This window comes from Micropterus salmoides, unplaced genomic scaffold (assembly GCF_014851395.1).
Source record: "Micropterus salmoides isolate LMB-PRFRI ecotype aquatic unplaced genomic scaffold, ASM1485139v1 Ms_hic_scaffold_1, whole genome shotgun sequence".
Classification (NCBI taxonomy): domain Eukaryota; kingdom Metazoa; phylum Chordata; class Actinopteri; order Centrarchiformes; family Centrarchidae; genus Micropterus; species Micropterus salmoides.
In genome coordinates, this window is record NW_024040040.1 from 41,594,893 (window position 1) to 41,615,744 (window position 20,852).

The 20,852-nt window shown below is 41.9% G+C and overlaps 3 protein-coding genes across 3 annotated transcripts; 1 reads left to right on the forward strand and 2 right to left on the reverse strand.

The window, feature by feature from the left end:
• Positions 1 to 1,127: 1,127 nt before the first annotated feature.
• Positions 1,128 to 5,913, reverse strand: mix23 (mitochondrial matrix import factor 23). Its single transcript, XM_038728422.1, has 5 exons — positions 5,810 to 5,913; positions 2,567 to 2,692; positions 2,296 to 2,442; positions 1,522 to 1,581; positions 1,128 to 1,432 (listed from the first exon to the last, which is right to left on the reverse strand). Exons 1-5 carry the CDS (start codon positions 5,858 to 5,860, stop codon positions 1,382 to 1,384), a joined length of 435 nt encoding a protein of 144 aa, XP_038584350.1. The 5' UTR covers positions 5,861 to 5,913; the 3' UTR covers positions 1,128 to 1,381.
• Positions 5,914 to 6,462: 549 nt separating this feature from the next.
• On the forward strand, positions 6,463 to 9,769 carry fam162a (family with sequence similarity 162 member A). The gene is made up of 5 exons (XM_038728470.1): positions 6,463 to 6,621; positions 7,739 to 7,840; positions 8,199 to 8,310; positions 8,911 to 9,019; positions 9,282 to 9,769. The coding sequence occupies exons 1-5, from the start codon at positions 6,579 to 6,581 to the stop codon at positions 9,396 to 9,398; spliced, it is 483 nt and encodes a 160-aa protein (XP_038584398.1). The 5' UTR covers positions 6,463 to 6,578; the 3' UTR covers positions 9,399 to 9,769.
• A 240-nt stretch (positions 9,770 to 10,009) lies between these two features.
• On the reverse strand, positions 10,010 to 20,349 carry kpna1 (karyopherin alpha 1 (importin alpha 5)). Its single transcript, XM_038728447.1, has 14 exons — positions 20,199 to 20,349; positions 19,402 to 19,535; positions 19,020 to 19,133; positions 18,633 to 18,732; positions 18,325 to 18,419; positions 18,015 to 18,146; positions 17,724 to 17,812; positions 17,518 to 17,617; positions 17,184 to 17,347; positions 16,940 to 17,018; positions 16,708 to 16,833; positions 16,385 to 16,512; positions 12,689 to 12,864; positions 10,010 to 12,120 (listed from the first exon to the last, which is right to left on the reverse strand). The coding sequence occupies exons 2-14, from the start codon at positions 19,525 to 19,527 to the stop codon at positions 11,933 to 11,935; spliced, it is 1,617 nt and encodes a 538-aa protein (XP_038584375.1). The 5' UTR covers positions 19,528 to 19,535; positions 20,199 to 20,349; the 3' UTR covers positions 10,010 to 11,932.
• Positions 20,350 to 20,852: the final 503 nt, after the last annotated feature.

The following is a 20,852-nucleotide window of genomic DNA, read 5'->3' on the forward strand; positions in this document are numbered from 1 at the left end:
TGGTATAGAGAAATGATACCAACTCTTAAAAATCTGTTTCCTTTCTTTCTGTGTTATCTGTTTGTGCAATAGCTGCAGGCCAGGGCGTCTTCAGCTGGCACAGTGTGGTGAAAAAGGGTTGCTCAAAGACAAACAGAAATGTATTCATTACTGTGAGATTTTGTGCCAGCTTTGTCATGGGAAATATGCATATGCTTTCCAGCCAAACGTTAGATGAGAAGAATTATACCACTCTCATGTCTGTCATAACTTCATTGCTACAGCCAGAAGACTCTTAGCTTAGCTTTCCATAAAGACTGGGAGCAGGGGGGAAAACTGTTGAGTCGTTAAGCAGGTCCCTGATAGTAGAAGATCCTCACTGCTCAACAACACTGCTGTCTGGTGTGCAAAAGCACAAAACCAAAGATGACCGCCTCTTTAAAGTGATCACACAACCTGCTTCAACAGTTAAATACGTTCAGGCTGCAGTCACGTATTAAAATACTCTTCTTTATTCTGAAAGGATTCTATACTACAATCCTGCTTTACTACACATACTTTTTGATTTTGAATGCAATTACACAGAGCGATGAAGATATTTTGTGTTGGGAAGGAGTAAGTTGAATGTACTGCTTTGTACAGCATGCTTACATTGGCAAAGCTAACATGCTGTTGTTAAGTAGGTATAATGTTTACCATGTTCACCATCTTAGCTTGGCGTGTTAGCACACTAACATTTGATAATTAGCTTAAAAAGTACAGCTGAGGCTGATGGGTATAACATTCGTTTTGCAGGTATTTGATCATAAATGGGGTTTTCAACGTGATGATGGTGCCAGATGAAAGATTAATGATCATCAAAGCAATTAAACGTAAGGAGGCATGAACATCTGTCCCAAATGTAGTGACAATCCCTCCAGGGCAGGCTACTGGTCAATGACGCTCGAGGAAGTCAGAGGATGACCATTAGGATTTGTTGTCTGGGAACCATGAATGTTGACAGTTGTTGAAACATTTCAGTCAAAGTGGTGGACCACTTGACCAACATTGCCTCCCTGAATTTGCATTGAATCTGTTCCAGAAGACAGAGTGAATTAAACTGCCCCACTCCTCAAGAGACTCACAAATGATTTCAATCACAGACAACGTCACTTGAAAACATTTCATTGTCTTTTTAAAAAACTCTGTACAGTGTTTCTCATTATAGAAGCACACGGAAGACTGTTTTACTGCTGTGGCGATGCAATACGATAATCACAATGGAATACAAGTGTGTCGGAGAAGAGGTCACAGTGGTCTGAATGGTTGCCAGCCTGCAGTCAGGACTCGGGTCCGATCACAGTTTTAGCTCCAGTCTGGATTAGAGCCTTGAGTGAAACAGCTCCTCTCATCAGACGAAGCTTCACTTCACCTTCGGAGGCGTGTAGTGGATTCTGCACCTTTCATGGAAAATCTTAAGTAAAGCAGGAATAAGTAACATGTAAGATAATGACGGCTCATTTATGTTTGTTTACAGGACATTACTGATAACAGAAAGCATACCTTCAGACTTCTGTCATTGACAACTTCCTCAACATTCAGCTCTGATTTCATAAGCTTTAACTGGAGACAAGGAAGAAAAAAAAGCTTTACTAAATGATTTTTTTCACTGACATCAACATTTGTCTTTTACAATATTGTATTTATATCTCCACTTAAAGGGTCAGCCAACCTAATTTGACCGCTATTTAGCCATGCAGATGTACAGACGAGGTTCAGATAATTCATATAAGTTTTGAGATACACATGTCTGAGATTTCTGTCACCACACTAGTACAATCCAGGAGAAAATAATTTCAACAGGACTTGGTGTGTAAGATTGTTGGAGAGCTTCTTGAAAAAAAAACAAAAAAACAAGTTTAATGAGAGAGTGTGTCATTCAGGAAACAATGTCCTGGCTCCTCTGGATGATCCACATACCTCTTGTGGCTGCAAATAGTTTTCATTCAACTATGTTCTACTGCAGATATAGTCCTAATGAAAAGTTCAGCAGGTAACTTGAACATCGTTTCTGTAAATCTATAGTGCTGTAAAGTTTCAAATGTCACTAAATGTTTTTAGCACCACAAGTAAAAATTGATTTGCCCTCATTGGCTGATATGGCAGAAGATGTGCAGGAGTGGATGTGTCAGAACTATGTGACAAAATGTTTTGTGATCCTTATCCTCTCTGGCACCTTTCAGTTATACCTTCAGCTGCAGATGAGCCTACATTGCTGGCTCACATCTTACAGCTTGGTGGTGTTTGGAACCCTCTAGTGTTAGAAACAGGACTTACTTTGGTCTGCTCCTTTCTGAGCTGTTTGATGAGTGCAAGGTTTTCGCTGTCTTTTGCCCTTTCTTCACGAAGTTGTCCCACCACCTCAGATGTTTTGACTATACATGACTTGATAGCTTTGTCTCTGCTCAGATGGGCCTCCATCATCTGTGGAAAGCAAGAGGTTATGACAAGAAAGCAACAGCTACAGTATGACAAGAAGAGTTTAACCATTAACCACAGCCCAAAATGCACAGAGATATGTTACTGTAGTCATTACTGTCACACTCACCGATTCATAGAGCTGTTTGCATGTTTGTGTGGCATCCACTTTGCCTGAGAAGGAGACTGTGGGCACGGTCGTGTTCAGGGCATGGACGATGCGGTCATCTATGTTGCGCATCACCTTCAGCACCTCCTGAGAAAAACACAGTGGAGCAAAAAAGCCGCTTCAGCTCAATGAAAACCATCAAAGCAATGACTTGAAGGTATGTTATGCTGCAATACCTAACATTTTTTTAATTAATCTCTATAAATTGCATACTACACGCCTCCACATATTGGCAGTGGTGGATCAAGTATTCAGATCCTTTATTTTAGTTAAAGGTCTAATACCACACTGTAAAAATTCTCTGTTACAAGTAAAAGTACTGCATTGAAAATGTTACTTAAGTGTAGTAGTAGATAAAAGTAGGTCAGCTAAGGTTGCTGACCAGTCCTCGGTTCTTCTCCTTCTTGACCTATCAGATGCCTTTGACACAGTCAGTTACAGGATTCTGCTATCTGCACTCTTAGCAATGGGCATCTCTGGCAAAGCACAATCCTACCTCAATTGTCCTCCTCTCACTGCCTCTCCACAGTGGTGCCCCACCGCTAGTGGCTAGGGCCCCTTCTCTTCTCAATTTACACCACCTCACTGGGGCCGATCATTTGCTCGACTTCTCTTACCACTGCTACGCAGATGATACACAACTCTACCCATCATTCTGGCCAGAAGACCCCACCGTCTTGGCGCGATTCACAGACCATCTCTCGGGCATATTTGCATGGATGAAGGCTTGCCAGCTTCAACTAAACCTCTCTAAGACTGCTCTTGGTCATTTCAGCCAAGCAATCTATCCACCATAACTACAAATTGACCACTCCAACCAGGATGGTGAGAAACTTGGGAGTCATGATTGATGACCAGTTGTCCTTTTCAGACCATGTTGCTGCTGTCTCTTAGTCGTGGCGCTTTGCTCTATACAACATAAGAGAAATCAGGCCCTACCTTACTCAGTACACCACCCAGCTTCCAGTTCAGGCCAATATTATCTCTCGCCTCAACTGCTGCAATGCCCTCCTAGTGGGTTTTCCAGCTTGAGTGGTGAATCCCCTACAAATCGTTCAGAACGCAGCAGTGCATCTGGTTTTTGATCAACTCAAAAGAACTCATGCCACTCCTTTATTCAGCGACCTCCACTCGCTACCCATGGCCTCCCGAATCAAATTCAAGTCACTAATCCACGCATATAGAGTGACTACTGGGTCTGTACCCATCTACCTAAACTCCATAATACAAGCTTACATGCTCCTTCAACGAACGCCTCCTGGCTCTGACCATCCCTACACACAAAGCAATCTCAGTCCCGGCTGTTCTCAACTGTGACACCACAATGGTGGAACAAGCTCCCACGTACATACCATAAGAGCAGGGGCGTCCCTCTCTAACTTCAAGAAGCTCTTGAAAACTCATCTCTTCCAAAAACACTTTCTCTTATAACACCTCTAACATGCACTTCCTGTGCTCTTCTACAATTATCTTGTATTGATTGCACTATTTCGTTAACTCCTACTTCTTGCCTAGGTATTTTCTAGGGGTGTGGAAAATAATAGATTTTTTAGATGCATCGCGATGCGGTCTTGGACGATTATGAATCGATTCACAAATGTTAATAATCGATAATCTAGAGGTTAATTGATAACCTTATGTTGATTGAACGAAAAAGGCGGAACTCGGAAATGCGGACAACGGAGACGTGTGGTTCTCCCTGTTTGGCACAGACAGACAGCTGTTGATTGAGTGACTGCCACAACTAAACTTTACACATGATCAATGAAATCAATGCGCAACTAATGTTAATGATTTTAACCAGCACATGGTGCAGCACGGTAGCGCTTAGCTAGCATCCTCTGCTCCTTCTTCAAAGGACAGCTACGTGAGAGGCGGCAGTGACGGTGAAAGCAGCGGACCAGAGGAAAAGATGAGTGCTACGCTTCAGTCTGGCAGTAAATGTACAGTGTAGGTCACAGTGTGTCCGTCAATTAAAGTCTTTCTCTTGTTTTCCAGCTGCTGGATAAGTTAAGGCAGTTAGCATTAGCTAACATCTCTTCAGACTACGGTCTGGAAGCTGAGCAGGATGCGTTTTGGCTGCTAGTTCAAGTTTGTTTGTTGTCATTCATCCACATATCGAGTACACAATGAACCAAATGCCGTTTCTCAAGGCCCATGGTGCTCAATACAAGATAACAATAATCAACAAGACAAGAAACAAACATGTAACTACACGACGAGACAAAAAAGGAACAGATATATTAAGGTGGAGTGAACATGGTTTAAGTGCGTAGTTCAACCCCCATCTGACTCAATACTAATAACAGCAGCATCAGAAATAAATATAGCAGCAGCAGAGGTCAGTAATAACGCTGTAATAATGTAATAATGCTATGCAATGTTAGCTACATTTATATGAAGTAACATTAAATATCTACATTTCATTACTACCTACTTGTTTGGATTGTTGTTAAATACTTTGCTTTAAAAGTACCAAGTAGTCACACAGTGAGAAAAATACACCTATTCTTTTTACAATCGCATCTTAGCACTCATAATCATAATGAGGTGCCTAGAAAGTCCCTCCCTTGAGGTGATGCATCGAGGAATTGAATCGAATCGTTGACCTGACAATCGTAATCGAACCGTGAGACCAGTGAAGATGCAGACCCCTAGTATTTACTCCACTGATGCCGTATGTGTTATTAGCTCTTACGAGTATTTATTGCTGCTGTTACTAGTATGTAGCCACTTTTAAATCTCTTACTGTATTGATGCTTGTAGGTTGTTCCTCAAAATGTAAGTCGCTTTGGATAAAAGCATCTGTCAAATGAGTAAATGTAAAATGTAATGTAAATAACAGGACTTGTGAGTAGTTGAACTGGGATTTTTTGGAAGCCTGATCCTCTTTGCATCTAGAAATAAAAGTAGACCTGTTGAGTTTTTTAAGCAGGATTGATGCATCTATAGTGTCGCTGCCTATAAATGCAGAACATGTTAGGTATCACATGCTGGTCGGGTTTGTTCATGTGTCTTCAGTCTGGCTCCTTGAACTCTTGCAGAGCACACCGTGTGAGCAGCAGAGATCCGCAGGGTCACTCATTCAGCGGCTCACAAAGGAAATAAACAACACAACACGTGAACTTCCACAGCGTAATGACTCGTGCCGCGGCCACTCCGTGACAAGCTAGCACAGATCGATTAACCCTTCGTTATAATTACCTGAAACATTGAAAAGTCCTCACAGTTTAAAGTTCCACCGGGCGACGCCATAGTGGACTGTGGGGTCCTCTCTAGACACGACGCTGGGGCCTGACGGGTTCAGACTGTGCCTGAATTAAAACCACCATGTCAAGCTAAATATAAAAGCACATTATATTATATTTCCCACATTCATAATATTTAACTCCAGTCAGTCATCTTTGTTGAGCATAAACAAACCATAACCCCACGTAAACTATAACCCCATCCGTGGGGAGGGGGAGGTAAACATTATTAGAAAGGAGAATGTGGTATTTTGCTTTTTATAAAAGTCAAAGAAAAGAAGTACTTTACAGTAGATATTATTACTTCTACTGGCAAAATTCCACAGTCAAACAAAAAGGCTGTGAAAACGGTCAACATATGGTCTTTTAAAATTTTCATTTAATATAGACTATCACTGGCAAAGTTTTTATTATTTCTGTCTGTCTTATATATCTGTTCTGTATACCTCTCTATGCCCCATGTAAACTTTATTCCTCTTTTAACAATAAAGATTTAAGGAGAAGAAAACATTTAACTAATTAACATTATTACAAGGCTGCCTGAAAAGAATCATAGACTGTATTGGATCAGGCATACGGCACAGGCTCCTATGCTTATGTGAAGGGGTCCTATTGGATACTTGGTGAAAGCGCAGTTAGTTGACTTTCAACAGCTGACTGCGGAGCAGGCTTTAATGACCTGATAGACACGTTGTACCTTATTTACTTTGCCAAAAAACAACAACATGAATTTTGTCAGATCTCGCCTTTCCATCGGCAACATTATAGGTTCGTATTGTTAACTTGAATTTCTGTGACGCTCTGTCGATTGATAACTTGCTGGCACCCTCTCCTCTTCTCCCACTTTGTATTCGTAACTTTGTCTTTAAATTAGCAGCTGCAGCATTAATCTGACATAACGGTAGGCTACTACCTTTGATATTACCATAATTTTAAATGTTCTTTACGTGGCTATGAAGGGTGCGTAACATAACGTGAGGTTCTGTGTTTGTTCACTTGCAGTCATCCCATAAAAAAGCCTCACTAAAATACTTTGGCCTGGTGAACGTGTTTGTTTTATTATTATACGATATCTCTAGGCTTTGTTAACCTGACACACCTGCCGTCTCATTATAAAAGTGGGCATCACGCTGGCTCTTCATAAGTCTTGAACGCTTGTTCGTTTGTGTAACATTGGTTGCTGTGAGATTGTGGCATGATTTAAGTTTGTTGTGATTAGAGCTGAAATGATTGGGACAGAAAAATTTATCAGCACAATATTTCGCAGTTGGGAGCATTTCTTCTTTGATTTGTCATGTTTGTTTGGGTTTTTGAACTGTTGGTTGGACAAAACATGCAACTTCAGGAAGTTAGACTGGGCTTTAGGACATTGAGATGTGTAGCAGGGATTTGTAGTTGATGTGTAGCAGGGACGTGTAAAACGATTATTGTGCTGCATGCCGTTTCGCAATGATGTTCTTCTTTAGTTCAGCTGGAGCCAATATGACAGGGGCAACTGCTATAACTTGCAAGTCATCATAATTAGGTTACACTGGGTAAATAACAACAGCGTTATGTAGTTGTAGTTCTGTTACCTGCTCTGCTCCACTCCCTGAGTACACACCCTTTTTATACATGGTCACTGTGGTACACACAGGCACGGAGCCCCCTCAACAGCACATTAGACCCCCAAAGCAAAACACTGGTTGCTGTCATCCTTTTTTAATGTTGGATGAAGATTGCTTATTTCATGGGCTATTTGGGGGGTAATGCAGTCATAACAATAAAAAAATGAAGTATTTAGTTTTGAAAGATCCTAATTTGGACATTTTATGCTTTTGTTGTTGCAGCCCAAGTTGTGATTCCTCCTGGTATACATGTACTTGCTTGCTTTATATCTCAACAGGTCAGAGATGCAGACAGGTCACTGAAACATGGAGTCACAGAGGGATGTGCAGTAAACCACAGCAGGCCAAAGCAGAGCCTCTGCCTGCAGCCCCGGCACAAGGTAGAGTACAGTTCAACCACAGAAATGTACCGCTCATTTGCTCTTCTCACCTCTAATCCAGAATACTGTTGTATGTCTGATCGACTTGGAAATTACAAAAAATAGTAACTTTCAAAAGGAAAATTGACAGCTTACACCAATCTGGTGTGAAATTAATAATCTAAACTGATGATTTGTTTTTCTTTAAGTGAAGTATTTGTGTTTTCTTTAGTCCTAAAGGGAGGAGACACAGGAAGTGGGGTCACAGTCAGGGGGTGATGGAGCTAATGACTGGGGCTTGTGAAACTGAACTTCTCTGCGTTCACTGGCCCAAACTGTTTGTTTTTCTTCTTGATGTGTGCTTTCTTCTTTTATGCAGCCCCTCGTGCGGGGTTCAAAATGCCAGGCTACAGACCCTCAGAGCTGGACAAGAAGTTCCTGGTCTGGTCGGGACGCTTTAAGACAGCAGACCAGATACCGGAGTTTGTGTCGTAAGTAGCCTCTTCCTGTTTACGCCAGACCTCCCAGCACACGTGCATCTGATTGGTTCTCTACTTGATTTAGTTAAGATACATCACAGGAACAGAGCTGACTAAGTGGATGAGCGGTAGTGCTGCTGCGGGTAGCTGATGTACCAAGACGGCTGCAGTTAAAACAAGGCGTCTTATTTGTGGATGGGGCCAATTACCGTGGTCCCTGACATCAGGGTGGAGATCATTAATCTGCTGCAGTGATAAAAGTCCTGATTGTCACGCATACAAACTGCAGACCTCCCACCTCCTGTACTCACAAAGAACCGAGGCTCAGTATAAAGAAACTGTGATACCTCGAGAATGAATCTCAGATGACTGAATAGGAGACTGAGAGAGGCACAAATATGTGGTCATGTTCCTTTATGCTTTAAAAGGAACATGCACATCCCTTTTAAGTGTGCTGAGCTTAAAAACAGCACAAAATATCAACAAAGAGCCTGCACATCAATATGTTCCACATTGTTTCTGATGACCTCGTCTCTACCAAGTGTGTTAGAATATTGTTGTTTTTTTAAAGCATCTCGGTATCTGGCTACACTGACTTTGTTTGTGCAACAGGTTTGAGATGATTGATGCTGCCAGAAACAAAGTCCGAGTGAAAGCCTGTTATGTGATGATAGGGGCCACGGTCGGGGCCTGTCTGTTCATGATCTTCTTGGGCAAACGGGTGAGTGACAGTGGATGACTGCATGTTGTTTGCATGCAGTGTTTTATAACCAGGAGGGAAATCTTTAGTTGAATGGCAGAGTTTTTTTGTCTCTGCATTTTTGCTTGTAGCCGTGTCTCAGTTGTCTTATGAATAAACTATTTTGTTCTACACACAAAAAAAATCTAAATGTTAGTTTTTTGACGTTTTCCAGGCTAAATATAAATATCATCTGGAGCAGCAGACATTTTTCAGACCTGTAATTTGTCTCATTTTGTCGCAGGCTGTAGGCAGGCACGAGTCCCTGACGGGTCAAAACTTGGAGAAGAAAGCTAAATGGAGGGAGGAACTACAGAAAGAGAAAGATGCTGCTGTTGCCCTGGCTGAGAAGGCTCAGTGAATGAAGTCAACTAGTTCCTAAACAACCATGTCAATTTCCCCAGATATTGGACCAGCAGTGTCCCCCTTCTCAACAATATCTCACAACTTCCACTCCCATACTAGAAAGCAACTGAACCAGAGCAAACCCTTAGAGTCCTGTTTTTATATTTGCCTGTGGCAACAGTCTTTTGCATTTATCCGTCTTGTGAAGACAGTTTCAAAATACCTACCATGTTCTTCGGAGAACAAGTGGATTAGGCACAATCCTTTTGCACAATAGTCAGCCCTGATACCAATGTAATTTGACTGGTGTGTTTATGGCTGATGTGACATGTTTGTATATAGTGAGCAAAATCATATAATCATCAATAAAGTAATGCTTCTAGAGAATCCGTCTGATTTAATGATCAGATTTCATATAAACTGCAAGTCTGACGCCAAAGCTCTAAGTCAAATCATTTATAGATCAAGCAATTACTTGCAGATTCATTGATAATGAAAATAAGCATTAGTTGCTGCTTTACACCGAAGTACTCACTTCTTTAGTCGTACGGCATTCAGTTAAAGGAAATACTTCCCAAAAAGATTCACCCTGAACACTTAACTACAATGAAACTGATTCACTTACACTGTGATTCATGAAACAGCTTTTATGCAAATGAAGTAACAGGGGACAGCTGCACAAACTCAATACAACAAACAGTAATTAACATGTAGAGCTGGTCATCTCCTGCAGAGATTTTGACAAAAGTAAGCAATGTAAAAGGACAAACATTCAGTTTTTCTAACTAAGGTGGTCACCAGTATATTCAAGTTTTAATCTTGATTTTTGTTGAAATGATCTGGAAGGATTCCTGTAGAAGAAGGATTATGGCACCATCAGCAACATGACAGATGCGAACCCCAACTAAAAAACATTATGCTTTAAAAAAAAAAAAGACCAACTTTAGACCCAATAGCTGATTTATGTGTCGATGATTTGGCATGATCAAATTGGAAAATACTACCTGAACATGTGTTGGAAACACACACAAATTTTTTTTAAGACTGCTCACAGCCAGATTTTCCAAAAGACTCTGATTTACTTTGTCACAATAAACTACTTCTAGCTTTGCTGAGGCAGCGTGATCTACCGGCTGTAATTAGTGTGCTAACAGTTTCAGTCCACAACCTGCTTGAGTCCCTTTGTGGGAAAAGGGTAAACAGCGAAGTACATTGTCATCATTGTCATACCAGAAGGGGACCGAGGATTCAGACCACATCTCTTTATACCTCGCTTCCTGAGGAGGCAAGAGCCGTGCCATCAACCAATTAAATAGTTAATGTAAAAACTACGGTATTTTCTCAAAGAGGAGGCGTCAGTCCTGAACTAAAGTGCTGCAAATGAAATGAAATTATGGTAAGATAATAAAAATTCCCGCTGGTCGGCTGCTGGACAGATTCCAGGGTTAAATAGTCTGTTTTGTCTTGTCCAAGTCAGTCCAATTGTCTCAGTGCGAAGGAAGACTCCAATTCCCATGGCTCCATGGGGTTATTCACATCACACCAGAGGCGGGAGGCAGTCTAAACTCTTCAGCATGGAGCCTGTGCAGGCGGAAAGTCCCGTTACTGGATAAAGGAATGCATGATATGAGGATCCAGGAGGGAACACAAGCAGCCAAGTTTGTCACTGACAAGCTCCGCCCCTCTGCGACACAGTCAAGTTCCTAATTTGTCCATGTGTGGTCACTTATCCAATGGCCGGACAGAGGAGGTGAGGGAATGCAACCTCCATTTTTGAGTCGATTAAGTGCCTTTCGTAGAGGTCAGTTGAGTCCTTGGGTTGGGACTGGCCACATGGTCCCGATGTGGGCAGTTCAGTCCATAGACCACAGTCAAACATGTGGTCAGCGTCTCATGGTCAGTCCAGTGTTAAGGTTTGATCATTCTTCTCTGTGTGTGTGTGTGTGTGTGTGTGTGTGTGTGTGTGTGTGTGTGTGTGTGTGGAGGAGGGGGATTTAAAAAAAAAAAAAAAATCACGTCCATGTTTGTCTGTCTTGCGAGTCATTAATGCTTCAACCAGACAAGCAGTGCAGTCCTACAAACTCCTGCCTAATCAGAGATAGGGATCGCTAATCCCGCGGAAACACGGAGAGGTGCTTATTATTTGGGATGAGTGGAGGAGGAAATCCAAAAAGTAAGACGGGGGGGCTGGTGTTACAGGGACAATCTTCTAGTAGGAGACGCTGGGGCCTGACAGGTAGGTGGGGTTCAGGCGCAGAGGTGAGCTCAGCGCAAGACAGATGATGAGTGAAACCTTCACAAACTGGCTGACAAGACTGCAGAACTCGACCCACGTTGGACATACGCGCACACACACGTGCTCCCGTAATGTTAACATCTTTCATAATCATGGTAATGATTAAAATCGATCTCTCTGACCATGAGAAGGGAAGGAGGAGGAAGAGGGGAGCCGAGGCTTGTCGTCGCCCTTGATCATGGCAGCGGGCGGAGTGAGAGAAATGAGCAAAGGTGAGGATGAAGGTGGAGCACGGAGGGAGGGAGAGTTTAGCATTATAGCTGGAAGCCTTCCATCGGGGCTTCGCACTGCTGGAAGAGGAACTGCTGCTGCTGCAGATCGACGGCTGGAGCCAGAGATGGGTCCTCGTCTTCAGTGTTGAAGTAGCGCTCGATCAGGTCGAAGGCTTTCTGGTAGATTTCCTGGTTCTCGTGGCCCTGCAGGAACTCCAGTTTGTCCAGACCTGAGAAGAAAGGAGGATGGAAGTGCTGGAATGATTAGTCTATTGACAGATAATTAACTGCCGGCAATTAATGGTTTAATGGTCATTTATCAAGTTAAACGGTCTAAACATCTGTTTCCAGCGTCTCAAATGAGGATTTGCTGTTTTCACTGATGTTCTATCACTGTGAATTGAACATCTTTGGATTTGGGGCCAGTGATGTCACCTCTTCGAAACTGTAATGGGCTTTTAAAAAAAAAGATTTTCTGACATTTTCTAGAATTAAGGATTAATGTGTTAATTGAAAATATAATTGTCACATAAATTAATATGAAAATAATTGTTAGTTGAGGAGAACATGCCGTTCAGAAACACTGACTAGGCCCATCATCTTATAAACATTTTTGCTAGATTTTCACCTACAAAAATATGTGTCCATTCTAATAAGATCTACTTAGTCAACAATGTCATAAAGTTGTAAAACCATGTGTCTCCTAAATGCTGCATTTGCATTATTTGCCATTTACAATTGTTTAAATGTAAGCGGCATGACTGTAATCATTTTAATTGTGTCTTTATGTCCACCTACCATAGGCCTCCTCAATGAGTGCACAGTAAGGGTTGATGCCTCCTCCCCTCTTGGCCTCCAGTTCTCCCAGTCGCAGGATGTTCTCCAGGCCATTTAGAGCCACCTGGACTATTTTGGAGTCCATAATTGTGAGCAGGTCACACAGAGGTTTTATACAGCCGAGGTCCACCAGGTGCCTGCAGGTGGCAGTACGTACACAGATACAGAAGAGAACTTTTATTTCTGGTTCACAGCAAATAATTGTCTTTGGCCTAACAATGGATACACAGTAGGAGCAGTAGAACCACCTATCTGAAAATAAAACTACAACACAGTAAATATTTCAGCTGAAGGAAGGTCTCTCTATTGCCTTGACTGATTAAGAGTAATAGTATAGTAATTGTATACTGAAAAAAAATCGTAGACCCATTTAGTTATGTGAACTTACTTCTTCTTTTCAACTCAAAATAGCTCTGGCAAGTTTTGGATTTCGAAAAAGGCGAGATGTGAGGATTGGAGCTAGAGGAAAAAAAAGCCTAGGTACTGCATCTTTTGAGAAAAACAAAGACATAATCAACCAGTTATTAGGGTTTAGCGTGTACTCGGTTAAAACGAGTATCTGGTACAGATACTTTTTATGAGTATCATCAGAGTAAAATGTGTCAATATCTGTTTTGTTATAAACTATAAATATAACTTCTTTTTTTTTTATCAAAAACTTTGCGCTGAAGCTCAATTCTGGGGCTGTTCTGTAAATAGTTTTCTAATACAGCAAGTTCTGATACAAATTTCAGGCTTAAATAACTTCCAGTTAATCCCACCCATTCTGAGTACAGATACAGAAAATTTAATTTGTTTAACAGATACAGATAGAGATAGTGGTGTTCTTGCTCACCCCTGCTAATTATACACTGCAGATAAGTCATATATTCAAATTCAAACCAAAATATAGACACTTCTGTGGTAAACAAGACTAGTGGCACCAGTGGAAAGGGTTCCTACAACGGTCTTAAGGCCCTTTCAGAAAGGAGGTGACAACTGCTGCTATTTTGATCTTTGACCGCGGCGTAATAGTACAGTGGTGCTGTTGTGTTAGGGTCTATTCTAACTATGAGTTAAAATAACCTAACTTGTAAAAAGTTCATTTAACTAAAAAAAACAACATTGACATAACTAGAACACTGTAGTTACAGTGAGGAAAATAAGTATTTGAACACCCTGCTATTTTGCAAGTTCTCCCACTTAGAAATCATGGAGGTGTCTGAAATTGTCATCGTAGGTGCATGTCCACTGTGAGAGACAGAATCTAAAGAAATAAATCCAGAAATCACAATGTATGATTTTTTTACTATTTATTTGTATGATACAGCTGCAAATAAGTATTTGAACACCTGAGAAAATCAATGTTAATATTTGGCACAGTAGCCTTTGTTTGCAATTACAGAGGTCAAACGTTTCCTGTAGTTTTTCACCAGGTTTGCACACACTGCAGGAGGGATTTTGGCCCACTCCTCCACACAGATCTTCTCTAGATCAGTCAGGTTTCTGGGCTGTCGCTGAGAAACACGGAGTTTGAGCTCCCTCCAAAGATTCTCTATTGGGTTTAGGTCTAGTTAAAAAATCATACATTGTGAATTCTGGATTTTTTTTTTTAGATTATGTCTCTCACAGTGGACATGCACCTACGATGACAATTTCAGACCCCTCCATGATTTCTAAGTGGGAGAACTTGCAAAATAGCAGGGTGTTCAAATACTTATTTTCCTCACTGTATATCAACTTTATAAAGTTGAATTTATGAGTTGAAACCAAGGCAATCTTCAAGTTGAGTTAACTTGAAATGTCTTAAATTTAGTTATCTGAAATTAAAAATGTGAGTTGAAAGGGTGTAGAATTGTATGTTTGACAAGAGAAAGCAAGTTTCCTTGAATGGACAATGTAATATACACTCACCTAAAGGATTATTAGGAACACCGTACTAATACTGTGTTTGACCCCCTTTCGCCTTCAGAACTGCCTTAATTCTACGTGGCATTGATTCAACAAGGTGCTGAAAGCATTCTTTAGAAATGTTGGCCCATATTGATAGGATAGCATCTTGCAGTTGATGGAGATTTGTGGGATTCACATCCAGGGCACGAAGCTCCCATTCCACCACATCCCAAAGATGCTCTATTGGGTTGAGATCTGGTGACTGTAGGGGCCATTTTAGTACAGAGAACTCATTGTCATGTTCAAGAAACCAATTTGAAATGATTCGAGCTTTGTGACATGGTGCGTTATCCTGCTGGAAGTAGCCATCAGAGGATGGGTACATGGTGGCCACAAAGGGATGGACATGGTCAGAAACAATGCTCAGGTAGGCCGTGGCATTTAAACGATGCCCAATTGGCACTAAGGGGCCTAAAGTGTGCCAAGAAAACATCCCCCACACCATTACACCACCACCACCAGCCTGCACAGTGGTAACAAGGCATGATGGATCCATGTTCTCATTCTGTTTACGCCAAATTCTGACTCTACCATCTGAATGTCTCAACAGAAATCGAGACTCATCAGACCAGGCAACATTTTTCCAGTCTTCAACTGTCCAATTTTGGTGAGCTCTTGCAAATTGTAGCCTCTTTTTCCTATTTGTAGTGGAGATGAGTGGTACCCGGTGGGGTCTTCTGCTGTTGTAGCCCATCCGCCTCAAGGTTGTGCGTGTTGTGGCTTCACAAATGCTTTGCTGCATACCTCGGTTGTAACGAGTGGTTATTTCAGTCAAAGTTGCTCTTCTATCAGCTTGAATCAGTCGGCCCATCCCAGTAACTGAGCAGATTGTGAAATACTCAGACCAGCCCGTCTGGCACCAACAACCATGCCACGCTCAAAATTGCTTAAATCACCTTTCTTTCCCATTCTGACATTCAGTTTGGAGTTCAGGAGATTGTCTTGACCAGGACCACACCCCTAAATGCATTGAAGCAACTGCCATGTGATTGGTTGATTAGATAATTGCATTAATGAGAAATTGAACAGGTGTTCCTAATAATCCTTTAGGTGAGTGTAGATAGTTGTTTTAACTGACAGTTCAAACAATAAATGATCATTAATTAAACAAATTGTATAATGTAACATCATGAGTTGAAACAAAGCTTTTCTTAAAGTTGGGTTTACTCACATTTTTAAGGCAGCAATTGAACTTCAGTTTAACCCTAACCCTTTACAGTGCATAGTATTGTTTCATTGTATCATTTCTGATCTGTGGTAAACAAGTTCTATGGATGAGAACTTGGATATTCATAGTTTTTATGTGACGTCACATTCCAAGGAAAATGATCCCTTGGAGGGCAAAAAAGACTCTTTTCCGCTGCCTGCAAACCAATAAGCAAGAGATACACTGTTACTTTGAGTTGCACTAATCCAGGAGGAGACAAGCCTGGGCTGTGTTAGGTGAGTGATTCCTAAAAAGGTAAACATAAACATACCGGTTTTTAACGGTAGAAATGCGGCAGTTTGTGTCCGTATCTTTCTTTTTCTTAAGTTGAAAGGTGATACAAATAAAATGTGACTGATTTTGCAGCATCTCTATGGGGGAGTCGCAGTGTGAGCCGCTATGTTGGTATGTTGTTATGCCCTCCAGGCCACCGCGCATGTCAAGTGACTGAAAAATATGAACAGTACTGTACACACTGGTTGTATATACTGTGTGTTAAACTGCATCAGTGGTCTTACCTAATTTGCTCTGCAGAGCCCCCCGAGGTGGCATTGGTAATGGCCCAGGCGGCCTCCTTCCTTGTGCGAAACTCTGCTACCTGCAGGATAGTGATGAGAGGAGGCAGCAGGTTTGCATCTATCACCATCTACAAAGAAAAGGGGGGGGGGGGGGGGGGAAGACTCGATTAAATGATGATCATCACTTTCAACACTTTAGGAAACGAGCTGGTTCCACTAGTGACTAATGAGAATCATACAATGTTAACATGATTTAATGTTATTGTGTAATGAACCTTGAACTTTACAGGTTATTCTGTGGGATGCCACGCGCACACACACACCTGTATTTGTGCTCGGTTCCCTGCGGTGATGTTGGAGATCGTCCAGCAGGCTTCCTTCTTGATGGACTCCTTGGGGCTGCTCAGGAGGTGAAGTAGGGACTGCAGCGCTGAACAGTTCAAAATCACCTAGGTAGTAACATAAAGTCAGAAATATATTCATCTATAAGTAATAAATTACGTCCTGCAAAAGTAGTATAACTTCATACTGTACGTGTGCACATCCTGCCATTACCTGCGTCTGCAGATCATCTCCAGTGACTATGTTCCCCACAGCTCGCAGTGCAGGGGATACCACCTTATAATCAGAGTGCCTGGAACAAAGCAGTTTGGTGATGCATTAGTCAAACTTGAATTACACACCCACATCTGGACTGTCACACCCAATGTAGCGGTGACGAATGGTACACATGGGACAGTCTGTTGCTGTCAGAGTGAAAACACAGCTCTTAGTATACAGTGTGTGTTTAAAGCCTTACATCAGTAACTCCACCAGCCTGCGACAGACTCCTGAGTCAATAACAGCCTGGATTTTGTCATTGGGGCCATCAGATAGGTAGCTGAGTGCCCAGCATGCATCGGCCAGGATGTCTGTGTCATTGACGAACAGCAGCCAAGACAGCACACTGAGGCACGGGGACACCTGGGAGAGAGCAATTGGAGGGAGCATGTTGGTGTTAAGGTCTGTTCGATTGTTTTCCAGTTTAGATATAAGCTACTTCATACAGCTTGTGACCTTGAAAAGTGAGATATGAGGTACTTTAGTGAGAGGTGTGCTGTTGCCATAGAGATATGTTTATCTTGGCAAATTACCTTAGAGAAGTCTGGAGGTGGGTTCTTTCCTCTACACAGGTTTGAGAGCGCCCACACTGCATTCCTCATCATTGTTAGGCGATTCTGTTTGGCCAATAACCTGCAAAAGGAGTTTCACCAAACCCGTTTTACCAGAGAAACAGGATCAAAGTCACTCGTTATTTTCATGGTAATAAGAAGATTTAGGAAGGAGAGTTGCTACATACTGAACCAGGGAAGGCAGAATGTTGCAGTCTATGACAAAGTCTCTGCATTCTGTGCTATCTCCTGCTATGTTTCCCAAGGCCCACACTGCCTAAGGGGCAAAGAGATGATACAGTTGAGTCAATAAAAAGCATTACAATGTATTCGATGATAGTTTTATTCAACCAGGCAGGCTGACTAAATATTACTTACATCAAAGTTACAATGGGGAAACATAATAAGAGAGGTTTAAATTGAATGTTAGTGGAAAGTGATGACCAGAAAAACCACCAGTACGTCTGAATCCCCCCTACCTGTTCCTGTACGTCTTCGAAATCTGAGCTGAGCATCTCTATGAAAATGGGCACCGCTCCCGCCTGGATCACCACCCGAGTCTGGTGGGATGTACCTGATGCAATGTTGGTCAACACCCATGCAGCTTCAAACTACAACAATAGTCAAAATATATTCATCCCTCAGGTTAGATTTAAACTGCAGTATGATATTCACAGTTGGTGCAGGAAGAGTTCATGACAAACAAGAGCAAAGAGAAGAGAAGCCGCTTCAAGCCTCTCCAGCTTGTGCACACCTGCACCGTTACTAAGACACCCTGAGGAAGTGTACCTGCAACGTGCAGTTTTCTCTCCTCTTCAGGAACTCAACAAAGCGCTCCACCACCCCTGCAGTGGCAATGACTTCATCGATGGGTGGGTTGGGCTCTGTGAGAGACAATATGACAAAAATGAAAACAACAATACTTATCACAGCATTATTTTGATATCAATGCATTTAGTATTTTAAATGTTATGATGAAATGTTTCATAGTAAAACTGAATTTTACTTAGCCTAAGTAAAAACCAAAGGCACAGGCAGGTGCCACTCCCATGAACAGAGGAGAAAGATAGGAATATAGCCATCGACAGCACCCTTACCTTTAGAAAGGAGCTTCCTAAAGCGCTGAGTGCCTATTAGCTGCTGCTCAGGAGAACTGGAGAAGATCATTTGAGTCATATCTTCAGAGATCACCCCACCCTGTACAGCACAGAGATGGAGATGTGATAAAACACAGACGAAATGCTGTCACATCTGACACCATACGTGTAGTAAATGATGTACAGGGATAGCAGGATTATTTCTATCAGTATCAGCGGCTGGTTTAATGAATGTTTGTTTACTTTTTTTATAATTGCTTTTAAAATAATTTATATTGTCTGCTAAGTAGCAGAGGGGAGTTACAAACTCAATTTCATTCTACAAATAATAATTCATTCTACAATTGTGATAAATAAATCTACCTTGTACCTTGTTTATCTTCTTACCATGAGTGGGTCCATGTTGTTAGCCTGGGACTCCAGGTAGCCGCTATCGGCCATCCCATCGTCCTCCAGGATGCCGTCATCCTCCACTGTGGCAACATTCCTCCTCTTAAAGAGCTGTAACAGAATAATATTTAAATAAATAATTTAGGCCTTTATAAGAATATTTCCTCTTTGCCATTACATTGCTTGGAACACAGAATGGGGTCATGATTATACCCTGACAATAGCAACAGGACATAACTTCATGATCAACGCTGTTTATGTTCGATGGAGATCTGTAATGAGTAGTCACAATGCCTTCAATTTTCCTTGAGAACAATTCTACCTCCACAGTAATGCTAACTAAAACTCGTCTAAATTGCTTCCTCCACACTTTGCTCACCTGTTCATCCTTCTTCTGTTTGCGGAGCTGTAGACCTTCCTCTTCCCTCCTTCTTCTCATTTCATCTGTATTGAGGGACTTGTTCTTGTAGCTCTTGAGTCGTGCATTGTCCTTACCCTGACTCATTGTGTAGCCTAGAAAGATACAGAAATATATGTCATGTAGGCAGACTTGGCTATAGTGTGGACTAACTAAACTGTGAGTAGGGCGCCCTTCACCAACTCCAGGCATGTGTGTATAAGGATCACCAAGATAATCACTGACTAAGGTCGCTAACTGTACTTTCAAAACGAAACTTTAACTGCAACATGCACATAATAACCAAATAAGTCATCATTAATTTCAGCGATCACAGTTCCAACAAATGGGGGCATCTAAGGATACCAGCTAGCTGGTTAGCTTAAAGTGTCTTAACAACTGCGTGATTAATAACGGTACGGGATTAATTATCTAATGATCCAGTGTGCCGTTTCCCCTTATCAATTCACAAATCAGCAAAGCACAAAACAACATTAACTTAATGAAGCACAAGTCCACGGGAAGGTTACACTTTGTCAGCTAGCTAATGTCATAGCCGTTGTTAGCATAACATATACTGTACTGCCGAAAGCTAGCTGGCTAGCTAACAGTGGCTAGCTGAATTAGCCAAGGTTAGCTCTGAAATGCAACGTTACGTTAGCTCATGCGACATACCAATATTTTTCGAAATGTCGCCGACAATAACATTTAAATTAGCTTCTGATTATAAGGCGTTAGCATACATAGACTCTTAAAACATGTAATTATTATTAACTGACCTGTCAAATCGGGCTCTGTAATCCCCTTTAGTCGCTAGGCCACCGTTTGTACAGCCGTCGCCGGTATGTTACTACGCATGCGTGATATTAACCCCCTCACAACTCCCCCGCACTTGTTTACACACCGCCCCACCCACGCGACGCTTCTGCTTTGTAAAAAAACCACAACAGCAGCTTTCACCGTCCGTGTAAAAACATACTGTACACTTGTAAATGTGTAATGCGCAGTCAACACACACAATACCTGACTAACACACTGTGCGGCAACACTGCGCCGGGTGCAGAAGCCACAACCGCAGTGGAAGCAGGCTACGCACAGCACGCAGCAACATAAATTACTTGTGCGGGGGGACAACACGAAGTTGGGGCCATGCATTCGAGAGAGACCCCAAATGGACAACTTCAAGGAGGACTGAATTCATCCGTCGGCGCCTCAGTTCTATGGCAGGCTAAGGTGCAGGTGTGCGCGAGAAGGGTGTATGAACTGTAACAATGATACTTTTTTAAAGTGGACAGGACACGGTCTGTCGCCAGCTCGTCTGGACGTGTGTGTAGCTGTAAGAAATAACGAAACATTCCACGAGACAGCCCGGCCCAGCAGTCTCGTCACAATAATATATTTTTCATTATCATCATCAGAAAATATTTAAAACA

Coding starts and splice junctions, on each gene's coding strand:
- fam162a (XM_038728470.1), top strand. CDS start 6,579: ATGAATTTTGTCAGATCTCGCCTTTCCATCGGCAACATTATAG. Junction 6,622..7,738: donor TTCCATCGGCAACATTATAG/GTTCGTATTGTT, acceptor ATATCTCAACAG/GTCAGAGATGCAGACAGGTC. Junction 8,311..8,910: donor CAGATACCGGAGTTTGTGTC/GTAAGTAGCCTC, acceptor TTTGTGCAACAG/GTTTGAGATGATTGATGCTG.
- mix23 (XM_038728422.1), bottom strand. CDS start 5,860: ATGGCGTCGCCCGGTGGAACTTTAAACTGTGAGGACTTTTCAATGTTT. Junction 2,693..5,809: donor AGGACTTTTCAATGTTTCAG/GTAATTATAACG, acceptor TGTTTTTCTCAG/GAGGTGCTGAAGGTGATGCG. Junction 1,433..1,521: donor TCAATGACAGAAGTCTGAAG/GTATGCTTTCTG, acceptor GCTTTACTTAAG/ATTTTCCATGAAAGGTGCAG.
- kpna1 (XM_038728447.1), bottom strand. CDS start 19,527: ATGAGTCAGGGTAAGGACAATGCACGACTCAAGAGCTACAAGAACAAG. Junction 12,865..16,384: donor GGCTCTGCAGAGCAAATTAG/GTAAGACCACTG, acceptor TGCCACCTGCAG/GCACCTGGTGGACCTCGGCT. Junction 12,121..12,688: donor ACTCATTGAGGAGGCCTATG/GTAGGTGGACAT, acceptor CTTTCTTCTCAG/GTCTGGACAAACTGGAGTTC.